At 40.7% G+C, this 15,994-nt stretch overlaps 1 protein-coding gene across 1 annotated transcript in view; it reads left to right on the top strand.

The window, feature by feature from the left end:
• WDR75 (WD repeat domain 75) overlaps window positions 1-15,994 on the top strand; it is a 36,853-nt gene that overhangs the window by 14,273 nt on the left and 6,586 nt on the right. Inside the window, exons 9-18 of the mRNA XM_075608417.1 lie at window positions 1,871-2,029; window positions 2,379-2,438; window positions 3,084-3,199; window positions 4,368-4,543; window positions 6,064-6,227; window positions 8,643-8,823; window positions 9,031-9,125; window positions 12,372-12,458; window positions 13,236-13,405; window positions 15,761-15,820. Coding sequence (XP_075464532.1) covers window positions 1,871-2,029; window positions 2,379-2,438; window positions 3,084-3,199; window positions 4,368-4,543; window positions 6,064-6,227; window positions 8,643-8,823; window positions 9,031-9,125; window positions 12,372-12,458; window positions 13,236-13,405; window positions 15,761-15,820 — 1,268 coding nt within the window. The remainder of the gene's footprint in view (window positions 1-1,870; window positions 2,030-2,378; window positions 2,439-3,083; window positions 3,200-4,367; window positions 4,544-6,063; window positions 6,228-8,642; window positions 8,824-9,030; window positions 9,126-12,371; window positions 12,459-13,235; window positions 13,406-15,760; window positions 15,821-15,994) is intronic.

Here is a 15,994-nt window from a genome sequence, read left to right as displayed (position 1 = left end):
AACTCCGTTAGAAAAGCAGGGCATATTTGGGGTACATGTTACCACTTGTGTACTCGCTCCGTGGTTGGCCTCCTTGGTCATCAGCCTCCGGTCCAGAAGCACTGCGTCCATCGGTCCAGGAATCGCCAGTCCAGAGAATCCTCCGCTGGCCACGTGTCCACTCGAGCGCCCCATAGGGCTCACATAGCCCAAGTTTCAAGCCGCAGTTCCAGTAATTCAAAACGGAGCTCCCGGCGTCACTGGAGGCGTGTCCAAACGAACGACTCCAGCACAGGAGTATCATGTATACCGCAAACAGCTGATCGGAGCACAGGCACGGAGATACCGGGGAATAAAATCTTTAAACACTTGAAAAGCACTGGACCTGGTAAACAAATGGTTTTGTGATAAAAACCTTTTTTTTGGTGTCTCTTGGTGATGATCCTGTTTGTCAATCCTCAGCCACAGGTAAATGACATCGCAAATAAGCATAAGTCACTGATATATAGCAATAAAGACGTCCTCCGTGGCGCCATACAATTCCTCTGGAAATATGATCGTGGTTAGAACAATCCTTAATTGTAGTTGTCCTCCTGTTAATTGCTTTGAGCATTTATTACTTCTTAGATGGAGAGGTACCAACCTGCTCTTATTAATAGGACACTGACGCTGGTCTTGATGCCTGCGCGTGCTGCGCACAGCATTTTATAAGGGAACGCATTACCCCGCCAAACTCTACATCTGAGAAGCAGTAATAGTTGTTAATTGCTTTTGTGCATTTAAGGACAACTAGAATCAAGGATTGTCCTAATCATCATGTTTCCAGAGGAGGAGTTTGGCGCAAGGAGGACTTCTTTATTGCCATGTACGTTTTCTCTCTTGGTTGTGGGCGAAGAACCATAAAGCCTTCCTAGGCTGCCAATCCCCAAGAGGGATTCTGCTCCTAAGCTGCAGAACTGGTCTCGGGTTATTATTAGATTAGCACTATTCACTGTTTTTAGTATTTAGCGCAGTGTGTTTGCATAAGTAGCTGATATGCTTGAACTCTGTGTTTTTCATTGAGAAGAGTTGAAATATTAATTTTTCACAAGATATAAATAAGATGGTTACTTTAAGGGTGACTGCATCTTCCTAGGAAAGACAATTGATATGTTGTTTTCAAAAAAGAACTGCACTTTTAACATTTTTAAGTGTGTGTGTGTGTGTGTGTGCGCTCCCTACCCAACACACAATATCATATATATGTATGCTGGGTATTACCCGAAGAGACGGGAAGAAGAATTAATGGTTTCTAAATCATATAAAAGGTTGCAGAAATTAAAATGGCAGTGGGTCGGACTGATGCAAGAACAAGTAACCAGCGTTGGACGAAGATTGTACTCTAATAGATTCCTAGGGATATCACAAGACAAAGATCAAACAAAGAATGGAATGAGGAAATTAGGAAAATTGTTGGAGTCAGGTGGAGAAGGAAGGTTTGCAGCCGCAGTGCCGAAAGATCATTAGGGGGAGGCCTTCATCCTGTAGTGGATTTATATTTTTATTTATTGGTCACATTTAAGATGTGTGCCTCTACAATTCTTTGTACTTTACTCGTAATAACAATCCATATTGTAGCATCACTAATTTACGGGGAATTTAGCCACAATTCCATGTATTTTGTTAGGGGTTTTTTTATACTTGCATTCCATCTGTGTTTTTTTACGTCAATTAAAATAGTTGGGATGGTTTGGTTCATGGACATGTAAGCACAAACATAAAACAGAGTACGGTTTGCAAGAAAGCTGTGAGCATCCGAGCCTTGCTGTTGGTTTTCTAAAGATTGAGTTGGTGCTTTTTAGCTGGTGTGCTCCAGTACTAACTTGCTGACTGTTTGCCTCCCTACCTGTAGGCACCAAGCTCTTTAGTGGGGGAGTTGAATCTGTGCTGGTGCAGTGGCCCTATGGCTCAGAACATAAGAAGGAATTTCTGCCTCGCTTGGGAGCAGCTATTGAACATATCTCGACTTCCCCAGATGGCTCTCTGCACTGCACCTCTCATACAGATAACAGTAAGTCCAGGCGGAGCATGATAGTAACTAATTTCTCTGCAGTCATATAGGATTGTGTTTATGGTGTTTTTTGTGAGCAATGTTTGATAAACTCAAACCTCTCTGCGAGGTATGTGATCTCTTGTGTGTATGTATAGAGATATTCGTGTGTGTGTGTGTGTGTGTGTGTGTGTGTGTGTGTGTGTGTGTGTGTGTGTGTGTGTGTGTGTGTGTGTGTGTGTGTGTGTGTGTGTGTGTGTGTGTGTGTGTGTGTGTGTGTGTGTGTGTGTGTGTGTGTGACGCGCGGAGGCGCTGTGCCTTAAATTGGTGTATGACATGATCTATGTTTTCCCTCTTTCTCCATCTACAGAGATCTCAATCATTCAAGTCAGTTTAAAAGTTTCAGGGATCATCCAAGGATTGGTGAAAGGTATGTTCAGGATTTATCCACTTGTAAAGCTGGTTAATAAACTATAATGTTCTCAAAGTATTCCTCTGTGTAGGGAGGCAGCAATGATATGGCTAGGTCAGCGAACCAATTGTCCAGTGCAGTGCGCTGCAGGTAGGCGCAACTCTCCCTATGTTCAACAAAATATAGACAGGAATAGTTTTTGGTCCCCTCCTAGCTCTGGTTTCTTCAATGTATACCAGTACCAAAGGACTAATGTATGATGGAACACATTGAATATATCAACCAACTGCAAAAAGGAAGCCTTTCTCTGCGAAATTGAAATCCTGGAACTAGCGTCCCTACTCCACATGTTATGGTCCAGCTTCACCATGTTTGGGAAGCGATGTGTCCTCCGTTAATTTGAATGGAGCTCAGATTCCCAGGAATGAAGCAACTTCGCACATTGAATGGGTTCTACATGTGTTTCCTTTATAAATTGGAGTGTGAGCTCTTTTGCACTAAGCTGGCAGTGGTCCCGAGGCTCAGACACCCAGAAAGCATGTTGCCCGCAGATCAAGGTTTCAGGATTTTAGAAAAAGCACAGAGAACGGGCAGACTAGCTTTGCCAAACTGTCCCTTGAAGAATTGCCACACCTATGTTCTTATGTCTGTTTTCCATTTCAGGAGAGGTGGTCAAGACCGGCTTGACTGTGGATCCGAGAAGTAAGGCTTTGGTTCTTAATGGTAAACCTGGTCACCTCCAGTTTTATTCGCTCCAGAATGACCAGCAACTATTTAATGTAAGTTCACACCAAGAGAAATAATTATTTCAGCCTCTGCGTAGTTCCTTGTTTTATGCACCAAATAAATTATAATGCTTTGAGTTCTCATGAGAATTTGGAGCTAGATTTGGCATATATGGTCTACAGGCTTATTACATAAACAGAAATGTAGTAATCCATTGTTACAATTAAAGTCAGTGGTAAGACACAGACCAATCAGAATGCTCCTTTGAGCAAACTTTTTCACCTCAAATGTTTCAGGAATGGAGTGCCCTGATTAGACGGGCTGTTACCGTGTGTACACTTAACTTTTGTCCCTATTCCACTGTCTGTGACTTTTGCAATGCTCCATTCTAATGCAATTCATGTGAAAGCTCAGTTCATTTTAATTCCAAAAACCGTTTTTTTTTTTTTTTTAATTGAGATCATGATATAGAGTGTTAAAATATTATTAAAAGAATCAATGTGGTAACGGTTCCTTGCTTATACTTAAAGCAATATTGTGTTGCCAAATACCTCTGTTGTCACTGTAATCCAGTCCTGTTGCTTCAAGTCTCAATTTTACATACATTTAATAGTTTTCTTATAATCTATCTGCATCTTTTCCACAGTCCCCCAAACCTTCAAGCCATTGTCACATGGCATACAGTGCAGTCAAGGCTTCTGGGTAGTGACATAGTAATGAGCACACCATAGATAAAGAGGACCAGAAAGTGCTGGTGCAGAAAACTGAGCCCACATAAACATGTCTTACACGCATGTTGCGTGGCAATATTAATTGTAGACTTTTTAAAGAATATCGAAGCTAATAAAATTACCAGTAAAGCTATTATTCTGTACATAACCTCGCCATCAAGGCTGTACACACGTCTGCCCCTTATAATATATAATATCTTGTCTCAAGCGCTCTGGTCATGTCTGCTCATCCCTTTTTAACTCTTCTGCTGTCGCTCGCTTAAAACCATTTTCCTTCATTGCCCCCTATCCATGGAGCTCTTGCCCTCCTATATAATCCAGGCACCTTCTCTTCCAACAATCACGGACTCGCCATTACTGCTTCCCATACCCACAAAAGCTCTTACCAACCTGCACGTTTGTGTAATGTATATGTTTCTGCATAGGTATTTCCCCGTTGTCTTTGTACCCGTTAAATTACTGTATAAGCTCCCTGTTTGTATATCTCCAGCTGGACATTGTGCAGCAGGAATTCATCCACCAGGCAGGTCTGCAGTACATGGACTTGGTGAAAGCCACGTTCAGTAGCCAGGGAAGCTGGTTGGCAACAGTGGAAGAATTACAAGGAGATGCAGCGAACTTGGAAATGCAGCTGAAGCTCTGGGAGTATGAGGAGAAGTCTCAGAGGTAACTGTAAACAATGTCTAATCATTGGTTCATCAGTTAACAGTTCTTATTAAGACAAACCACCAACAATAATGACCCTTAGCTAGAGTTGGGCAATATTTGTTATATTAATATTGAGATAACCTGATAATGGATAGATATTGGAGATTTTTTTATATTGTAGTATTGATCAGTCGGCAGTGTCATTAACGGTTTAGGGACAGAAAGTGGTCTTTCCTTCCCCCTTCAATGCCACGTTTATTTTAATCCTGCCCATATTTCTGATGTCCAAGGATAGGCAATTTTTATTTTATTTTGTAAAGCAATTAAAAACTTCACTTATAACAACTATGAAATAATTTGGAAGGTATTTTATTAGAAAATAATTGAAATCAGTTAATGTTCGACAATGTCTTTTCAAATCGAACAGATATTTATTAAAATAAATATCATGCTAATCGCCCTAATGGTGTTTTGAAAATGTTTGTTTTATTGTTCAGAACTACCACGAGCTTTCAAAATCCAATGCTTAATGGTTATTTGGGACATTTATACATCCCCTGCTAATGAGATGACCGAGCCCTCTGCTTGTGCTAGATTAATTTATATGATGGTGGTAATTGATGAGCATAAACTGATTTTGTTTGAACAAGCAATAAAGACTGATGCTATTAATAATCTTATGAACCTCTTTGCAGGAAGCCAAACAAGCTAAGTGCCTTAACTGTGCCAGTACATAACTTGATCCCATCATATATCCTGGGAAGCAGAATAATACACAGTTAATGTATTTGTTCAAGTAGTGAATAGAAGTTACTGCATTATTAACTGTTTCTTACCATAAGAGGTTGGTCTCCAAAAATGAAAAAAGGTGCAATTGAAGTCATGCCCGATATGACCAAACGTTGTTACCAACTTGTTGGCATGTTTTGAACGTCTATAAGTTCCCCTGCTGAAATGTAATTTAGCACCTACCTTGTCCCTCGTTTTTATTAATAGTTTGCGTTGACCACCGTTTACAGCATAATAAAATCTTTTGTTTCATAAACGTTTAATTATTTACTATGCACATATACTGTACACTGAATTAAAAAATTTTTTTTTTAAAAAGTCACAAATATTTAGATCTACTCATACACACATATGTATAAAAGTGTATGTATATGTGTGAGGTGCTCGTACGGACCAGGTCGTCTGAAATGTGCTGCTAGTATTCCTCGCCATAGTTGGCTGCAGGCAAAACCATAAAGTTTTAGTGCAAAACAGTTGACATTGAAAGGTGCTATATCCCAATAAACACTCACATGCCACTATGCATGCTTCTATAATGATGACAATAGTAGAAGTTACTGCCCTTTCCCCAAGAATTGACAGTGTATTATTAATTAACGGAGGCACAGAGTGACACAGGTGCCAGCACTGTGCGACCTTTCTAGAAAACCGCACGTTTATTAGATTTGATACAAAGCTATTGGTATTTCTGTACATTTCCTGGGTCCTGCAGTTTACAATTGGTAACCCCATCTTCCTCTTCTCCAAAGCTTTGTTCTGAACACCACCATAAGCATGCCCCACGAGGATCAAATCACCTCCTTATGCTTCCGTGACGGGGGAGAATCAAAGAAAGACGCGCCTACATTGGTAACTACAGGGAAGGACGGCCGCTTTAAAGTTTGGGTGCTAAGGGACAGTTCCGATATATACAGTAAGTTTGTACAGGTGTTTCCATTGAGATCTCATGAATGGATAAAGATGTGGGGGATACAAAGTGCCACTATTTTCTTAATGGTACAGGGTACAAATACTTGTTTAAACTTACCTTCCTACTTTGTAAGGAAAATGGGAATCAGGAAGACTCTCCTTGTTTGTTTTTTATAGCCTAAATAATTTGTCAACAAAGATCCAAAGAGGTTTTCCCCGGTCTCCTGAAATCGGCACCCTACTACTATTTTTGTTTAAGCCACTTCAGACTCTGAAGAATTTTGTATTTTAATTATTGTCCGTTGCTTTAAATGCAATACACATAAGGGAGCAGTTTTTCAAGGCTGTTTTGGTTGTTCAATTTACATTAAATTGTGCAGCAGGATACAAAATAGACTAGAGTGAAAAAAAACTTCAAGCAACATTTGCCTTTAGGGAATATACTGTTAAGCTGCTTAACTATTCTGGTGAAACGTTGGTGCTGTTCATTTGAACGAAGTCAAACTCATCTCCAGCACTGGGAAGTTGCTTCACAGCACGTTAACTAAGAACCACTGATGGAGGCCTGCAATAAATCCAGCCATTGTCTGCCCCTGTCTAATCAGGAACTTTCCTCCAGTGAGCAAAGACTTTTATGCTCCGTTATAAACCTGAGCTAAATGCAGCACATTCAGGTTTCTCGTAAAATCCTTTTAGTGGATCCAAGGTTCTATGATCAGACCACTTTGGTATATTTGAGGCCAGAAGTGGAATATGATACTTGGTATCATTATATAGTGCAAATATGCACATATTCAACAGTCTACTACATGTTGTTTTTTTTTACATTGTTTTGAAAGGCATCACAAGGTATTAGAAAACACTTGACTAATTTTAATTTCTTTTAAAACAGCGTGTCATTGGTGGAGCATCATCCACACATTAAATAAGTTATGGTGCGTAAGAAAGTGACAAAAACCCGCTGCCATACAGCAAATAAAATACCATTTGTGACCACATTCACGTCTCAGACAGGTCTGCAGCCCTGCTTTTTCGCAATTCTCTCCTGGGATACAATGTTTCTGCTGCAGCTGGGGATTCTGGGAAATGACATGCAAAAAGTGAAGTATCACAGAATTGTTCCAGAAATTTGTGTTAACCAAATCGTATACAGCTTGGCCTTTAGGTGGCGATCTCTGCTTGGAGAGTTACTAGCTGTTTATCAAAGGCTACTTCAATTGTAATAATCATTTGGTGACCTCCCAATTCATTGATCATTGATGACCTCCCAAATTAACAGATTTTGATACATGTTGCATATATCTCAGTAATAGACTTGAGATCCAACATCCAGCTTTTAGGCAATTTGCTGACAGCGGTTTGAAAGCCCTAAGGCCGTGTTCATACTCCTGCCTCTCGTGCTGAGGCACGCTCACGCTGTGCCTGGCCAGCGCAAGCGGGAGCCTTTGTCTGGCTGGCGAGGCGGTGAGCGCGCTTGCGAGGCGGGCGGGAGGCGGGGCATCAACTCACCCACCCCGCTAACAGCCGTCTCTTCCCTCGTCCACATCTCTCCCCGTGCTCCACTCAACTCTTCCTTATTGGCTGCTTTGGAGTCACGTGAGAAGACTCAGCGCTCGAACTAAAATCCGACTGTCGGGTGAAAGTCAGCACTCTTCCGCACGCCTGCGGAAGCGTGCGCGAGCCCCTGCTAAAGCCGCTCTCATTGCGGCTGCAGGGGCTCACTGCTGAGCGTCTAACTTGTCGGAGAGAGGTGTTTGAGATGAAAATTGAAGTGTCCCAGGGAGCCCCATTTAAAACTTCATTGACCACAGCTGTTCAGAACATTTTTTTTGTTTCTGCTAGACACTTTAATTCTGTATTTGTTGGTAGGCTTTGTTTGCTCCACTTGTAGTAATTCTTTGAACCTACCTGGGTATTCCTTGAAACTGTTAAATCAAGATCAGAGATCTTCTCTATTTCGTAAAATCAGGTTACCATGGGCAGCCAACAGAAAAGTTATCATATACAATTAGCATACAACTAAAACACATTAGGACTTTTTCCTTGGGTATGTATTAAGGATATTAAACAGCCCCACCTCCGTCTTCTCCCCTTCTTTGCAGGTTGGTGTATGTGTTGGCAACGCACTGTTAAAGGGGGGTGGGGAATGGTCCGCTTACAATGCACACGGGGAGAATGGTAACATTAGTTGGGGGAAGTGCTGGTATAGTTTGGGTTCCTTGTCTGTTTTAAACCAATAATCATATTATGAGGCACACGGAGACTAAGTGAATTGTTCAAGGTCACAAAGAGCGGGCACTGTGATTCGAACCAGGTTCCCCTGCTTCTAAGGCATTATCATTGTTACCTGACCTTCTCTTACCAGGTATTCACATCCTGCTGAGTGCAGAAACTGACCGATCATTTTGTCTGTTTGTAGAGCAGAGCAGCGGCTGGAGCTGTGATTATGTTGGCAGCTATCACAAGAACAAGGCCACTAACTGCTGCTTCTCAGAGGATGGCTCCCTGCTGGCCGTCAGCTTCGAAGAGGTTGTCACTATATGGGAGTTTAACACGTGGGACTTAAAACATACCTTCTGCCAGCCGCCCGGAAAAATAAGGTAGGATACAGTCTGCGGTCTGGTCAGTTAACTCGAGGTCGCCGGGAAGCAATAGCAGGAGAATTTCCCCTTCAAATGGTGCAACAGAGATCTGGGTGAATGGGAAGACACTAATGAATCTCGGGAGTAATACATAAACGGTTAACACACCATTTTTTTGTCATGATATTTGTGTGTAGTTTATAGAGTGTTTGTTTGCTCCTGCAGGAACTTGTGTTTCGGAAGAATGAGCTGTTCCAAATACCTTCTCGCTTCCACTGACAATGGATTCTTAAGCTGCTGGAACCTGCTCACCTGTGCATGTAAGAAAATACTTATTTTTATTTATTTTGTTGTGGTTGTTTTTTTGGGGGGGGTTTTTGTCTTCATTGCCTTCTTTTTTTTTTAAATTTTTAAATTTATTTTTAATTCTTGGCCATTATACGTCCCCGGTTTAGAAAATAGTTACGCTTTTGGGGATTTAAAATGGTCGCTGATCGGAAACTGTCTGTTTGCCATTACTGATTGATGCTTTGGCTTACCGGTGGCCATTGTTGAAGAGGGGAAAAGCCCTTAAAGGTGCAATTCGCACCCTGTTTTTTTTTTTTTACAACTGAAGTATTGGAGTATTGTTTTTGTTCATTTAAAAGGAGCAGTTCCCCTGCTCTTTTTAGGGGGACTGGGAAGCAGTGGGTCCCTGTAGCGGATTCACTTTGATTTTGGCTCCTGGTACCCCATGGTTTGAGAGATACTGGGAAAGGTGCCGTTAGTTGCTTCCTGTTATTGATTTGGTGAGCAGGGTCCATAGGAAGGGCGTGCAGGCAGTGCATTGCTGGTGGAATGAGCTGAAAAAAGTCTGGTGGCGGCTGGATCATTGTAAAAAATGCAGGCTTTATTGAAGAAAACACATCACAGTATGTGCAGAGCGCTGTAAGAGGTCAACTCTGACCCATTTCGGGCTCCCTGTCCTTTGTCAAAGAGTATAAAACCTCTTACTAAATGGCGGTGTGTATATATAGGGATGTCCCCGCCGATAAGCCCCGCCCCCTCCGTGATGTCATACCGGTGACCACCAATGGAAGCCACGGAGGGACGGATACAAGATCAGCCAATTGATTTAGTTAGTTGATTACTAACTGAGTTGGTTGCTCGCCCAGGCTATGAGGAAGGTCCCGGGGGATCCCTATCGGCCCGTGCAACACAGTAGATTTTAAGTCCCGTTTTGTTACCCATGGAGGGGACGCTACTGATGGCACCTTCCCCGATAAGTATCTCAGAATGCGGGAACTCTTTTTATAAAAATAACTAAATAACTTTAAATGTGTATAAATAGTAATGGTACTGTGGATTTGTAAATTTTCTAGGTTTTATTAGACATGAAACAATGAAATACAAAGTATTGTAACATCCCTTCAGCATGTGTACTTTTAAAGATAATTCACATTGAACATATAGTGTATATGGTATGTGCACCAACGAACTATACATGACTCAACCCAATACATTTTTTTTTATTTACCGTATTGGCCCGAATATAATACAGCCTCACACATACTTTAATACGACACTAAAGTTTTGAAGGTGTTCTACATGAAAAATAAAAGGTGTTAGACTGAGCATATAATACGAGTACAGTTTGTGGAAGGACATTTGTAGGAAAAAAACACAACACTATATTCGGGCCAATCCGGTACTTATTTATAAAATTACAAGTGGGGCTCACCATGAGTTAATACAAAATTGAGTCTTGCGTGAGTATGCGGTGCAAGTCAACAAGATTGGACTCCTTCACGTCCCAATTTACATGATCAAAAGCATTTAGTTGATTGCACCCAGGGTGTGGGTATTTAAATGTACTTTAGTCACTTGTTTGCACAGTCATCACAAACCTGATGAAGGGGCTGTGACCCCAAAAACATTTTCTCCGCAAAAATAAAAATAAAAATTTGTGACCTGTCCTTCGGACCATATCCAATTTTTTTGGTGCAATCAATTAATGCTTTTTCTTAGTTACGCATCTATTTTATCTGTCCCGATGTGTTCACCATTTATGGTTTACTAATGTTATTTTCTTCTATACTTTATTAGTATCTATTTTAGAAGTGCCAAATACGTTATTAATCTGTGTGATCTTTTTATCAACAGCAACAAATCTTGCACGAGTAGTTCATAATCATAGCTATATAGCTAAATGTGTATAAAACACGTTGTTTTCTTGATGATTCAAGTTCTTGTTAGATGTATAGTAAAAAAATGTTTTAAATATATATTAGTAAATGTAGTAATTTGTGATGATTGAAATGATGGCTAAAAAAAAATACCTGGATCCCAGGAACTATCATTTAAAAAAGAAAAGTAAAATGTAACCATAATCTGTTTGTCGGTGTAATAATGTATAGATTAATAGGATAACACACGCGAATGTATAATTATGTATAGATTAATATGCTAACACACAGGTGAGTTACATAAATAAATGTGCAATTCAGATTCGTAAATATAAAAAGTAGTGGTACTCTTTGCCATCCACACTTCAACTGCTACCCTTAACCTCCTTTATTGCTATTCCTTGACCTACTGCTAACTGGGACTGCAGATTTCTGTAACAAAGCGCCCTCTTATTTGATACCTGACAGTTTCCTTGAAAGATGCTTGTTTTGGCCTCTGATATATCCAGATGTGCTGTCTGGTGCTTCTCAAAGATGCTGACCAGCCGAGAACTTTCCATGCCCTCTGCAGAACTTAACCACTCTGTGTTACAACAGCTGGCTTTAAGGATGACCAAACGGAATACATACACGTGTCTATTTCTTGGGGAGTGGCATTGCTAACACTGATTCATTCATAATGCATATAGCACTCAATTACAGGCTGGTCATTACTGTATGTAAATAGGACTTATGGTATAATTTAGTTGGCGTTCGTTCTGTGCCAGTGGTTTTATAGAACGGCTGAACACGGAGCTTCTTGCGTGATTTTATAAAAGTGGTCTTTCTGTTTTTGTGGTTTCCTGAAGTTGGATGCTTTGCACTTTCTCGTCTTGGTCCAATATTTCTAACCTGAAATGAATTGAATCTGGCAAAGGTGCCATCTATCCCTTCGGAGAAGTTTATGGAATGGAAAGTGAAAAAAATATATATATACCTTTTTTGAAGTGGCTAAACCCAGTTAAACTTCCAGTGTCAGATCTTGTGATGTTGGGCAAGAAAGTTCCATCTCGCTGTGTGTCTCGAGCAGTAAAATTAGAATTTTGCAGCACGATGAAGCACAACCGAAGTGCAGCGCAGCATACATTGTCGACGCTATCTTACAAAAACATTATTTTTGCTGATTTTAGACCTGAAAGTGTCAGGATTTCATCGCCTTAATCTGCAGCAATTATCAGGCCGCTGTTCTCCGGGATGAGATACAAAATATGTACATCTTCCTTGACCTACAGTAATTGTACAAAATGTTATTTGATGGAATTTGTATATAGATTCAGATTCTGTGTCCATGCTCATGTTTCTTTAAAGGTGCGGTCCTACAGTATGTGTGTGGCCCTATATAAAGTGCTCTCCCTATTACAGTGACGTGGAAGGCCAAGCTCGATGCTGTAATTCTGCAGCCTGATCCCCTTTCAGAAAATATTGTTGCGGTCTCTGGAAGCTCAAACTGTAAGTATGCAGTGCCCTGTCTATAGCTGAAATACCCTTTTATTTTTAGTTAATGCAGCCTCGAAGTGTAAAAAAAGGAATCTCTGTACTGATTGAAATGTTAAATGCAATCCCTTTTAACTCTTCAGGGCAACCAACAAAACACATTTTCAGTGCAGAGAGGGTAACAAGTGTAGGGGGAATTGCTGCTGGGATGTGTTCAGAGAGGACCGGTGGGATCAGTGTACCCATGACAACAGCCTGAGCCAATCAGAGTGCTCCATGTCTGTACGTAGAATGGTCATGTCAGCCATTTTAATGACTTGAAAAAAGTCATTGCAAAATCCAACCTTTCGGTTATCTCACCTTCATCAAGGTAAAAAATGACTTAAAGTCAAAAGGTTAGTAGTTATGGTGGTGTGCTTGGCTTTTGTTTTTTAGTGTACTTGCCTATCTTGACCAGGATATTGAACGTTTTAGCACCATATTTAGTGTTGTATCTTTGCTTTTGCTTTATCAGACCCTTGTGCTGGTCATACCAGGTTGCTGGCATCTAATCTTCTTTTTTTTGTTTGTACAATGTCTAAAAGTCTCATGACTAAGGACAAAAATAAGAGGGTAAGTGTTTCTGAACGCGTGTTAGTTGATCTTGTCATTTAATTTGTAATATATATTTAACATTATCATGCAAGTATAATGTGATGTATAACTTTATCATGGCTGTAGTTTCTATTTAATGGAGAGATTAGCTGCACATTCTTACATGCATCCTAAATAATGTCTGCCATGTGCTTTCAGTGTTGGTTTTCAAACCCGATGAGCCGCGGCCATTTTATGTTCATAAGGATGTCTGCAGGGGGAAGGTGGAATGGGCTGTATTTGTGCCAAGGGACGTACCAGAAATCCTACCTTCAGAAAGCCACCAGTGGCTGAACAGATCTCAGCTTTATTTCCTCACTGATACCCAGGTAATTCGACTTAAGATGAGCCTTCATATTATTAAACACAGAGAACGTCATGGTGAGAAAAAAAGTGACAAAAACCGTACAGTGTACAGCAGAGGTTCCCAACTGCAGTCCTCAAGGACCGTTAACAATGCAGGCTTTAAGGATATCCTCCCATTGGCACAGATGGCCCAATCATTTTGACTGAACCACCTGTGCTCAAGCAGGGGTATCCTTAAAACCTGGACTGTTAGTGCTCCTTGAGGACTGGAGTTGAGAACCACTGGTGGTGTACAGCAAATAAACATACCACTTCTTTAGAAGCAGAAAGTGACACATTGTGAGTGCTCATTTGTGCTTGTTATTACCCAGAATCCCTAGCTGCAGTGGAAGGATTGCATGCAAAGAGATAATGGGGAAGGCTATGGACCTGTCTGAGAAATGAAAGTGGTCACAAGTGCCATTTGTATTTGCTGTACTTTATAGCCTTAAATACAGGACATAAATGGAGCGAAGGGAGCACAGCAGCTAGAAAAGGCAGCCAGACTAGACAAAAATGAATGGAAAATATAACTTTATTCGGCCACAGCCATATGTAGAAGGCAAGAAAAGCCTCAGACGCGTTTCGCACCTAACATGGGTGCTTTGTCAACGGCTTGTTTAACCATCTTGCTGACTGAGGGTCTGGGAACACTGTGTAGGTCGCTGTGGCAGCCAAGTGCTTAAAGATGCAGTCCAGCATTTCTGCTTTCATCAACTTATCACTATTGAAATAATAAAGCGAATGCTCCAGATATTATTCGTAGCTCACTGGTAATGTCACTGCCTTTGAAGTGGGTGAACCAACTCTGAATCCCATTGTCGGCTCCTTGTCACTTTTATCACCCTGTGCCTTGGTCACTAAAAGTAGATTGTAATCTCTATGGGCCGGGGACTTATTGTGCCAGGAACATTATATGTACACTGTCTGTAGAAGAAACAAAACATAGATATTTATCTCTATATCTATATCTTGTTTAATAGAAACCAATTAAATCAGGCAAAAAGAAATTAAGGCAGTACAGTATAATGGATAATTTGACATGAGCACTAAATGTATCGTGAGAGAGGGGTGAGGCAATAAATTTAGGTATAACTTATACATTTGTCAAATAATTTATCTTGGGTTTACACATTAACTGCAACAATGTCCTGCTCTTAAGTCCCTAATGCAGTGTTTTTCAACCAGGGTTCTGCAGGCATCCCTCAAGGATTTTCAGGTCATTTTGAAAATTGTACTAAATACAAAAAAATGTACAATGCATGTGATCTCGGACGGGCCGCCATAGAGGGTTTGGGCTCCTCACAATGCATGTGATCTCAAACACGCTATTGGAGAGGGTTGGAGTTTCCGGCAGAATTTCACAATATAATTGTAGGGTTCTTTAACCAAAAAAAAGGTTGAAAACCACTTCCCTAATGAAAGTAAGGATTTCTGGCTGTGTCTTCCATAGAGGGTAAGGGATTCTAAGTATGCGTTGGAAGTAGGGGAAAGGCTGTGACATGTACGAATTAAACACCTCCATTAATGCATTTAATGGAGCAATTCATATTGCTCATCTTCTAATATATTCTGATATTTTGCTTGAGGCATGTGGAAATCGTAAGGGACTGACAATGGGGTTCTACACCGGGCTACTTCAAATGCAGAGATGTTATCACTGAGCCCCTCTTTATTTTATTGACATAGGGTGACAAATTGATACATTGTTTGGAGTTCCAAGATTTACTGTAGACTCGAGCTTCTAGTGAGCGGTCATCTCGCCCATGGTAGGTTAGCTTGGTGGAAAAGCCTTTATACTCCGACAACACTCAAAACGTATCACTTCAATGTTTTCCCCATGGTTCGCAAGAAGCGAAACGTGCATAGCGATTCTGCAATCTATGGGGGTGAAGGGTGTTTCATTTTTGGAAAATTTGTATTATGATTTGGGGTTATCCTGTTTTGAGTCTTATTTGCCGCTATGCAGAAAATCATTAAACGCTTGATTTATTTATTTATTTATTTTTAAAGCTAATTTTAGCTAATATATCAAACCGGGTATAAAACAAAAAAATGTAACGGATGCAGGAATGTCTGTCAAAACCAACCTATGGTGTGTGGATTAATGATTTTGGCGCCCTAGGCTAAACCTTTTAAGTTTTTTTTTTTTTTTTTCTTTAAATATTTGCACAACTAGACCATTCCCAGCGCGTTGGGCAAGCTCAACGTTATTCTCATACAGTGGTAACTACGCCGTGAAATCCTTCATTGATTTGTCAGACTAATGTAGCTATTAAACCTGGTGCTTATAATAAACTGTGAGCAATTGTTGACTGTTGTGATACCTTGCCTTGCAGGACCTGATGACATTTAGCACAAAATCCCCAGAAGAGAGACTCACACCTTTAAGCAAGCAGGTAAGGTGCACTGCCTTTGTCAGAAGCTCAGGGACGTGTGAAATGTGCTGTTGAACCTTCACCTAAGCTAATTTTTCCGCTGTCATAAACAAGTTTTGCTGCTAAGGCAGGCAGAAAGCCAGAGACTGCTTGCCAAGGCTGAACTGTTTTAAGCTCCATTGCCCCATAGTTTAT

Source organism: Ascaphus truei, chromosome 7, assembly GCF_040206685.1.
Source record: "Ascaphus truei isolate aAscTru1 chromosome 7, aAscTru1.hap1, whole genome shotgun sequence".
NCBI lineage: Eukaryota > Metazoa > Chordata > Amphibia > Anura > Ascaphidae > Ascaphus > Ascaphus truei.
Note: the sequence above shows the minus strand (reverse complement) of the source record. Positions and strands in the feature narration are given on the sequence as shown.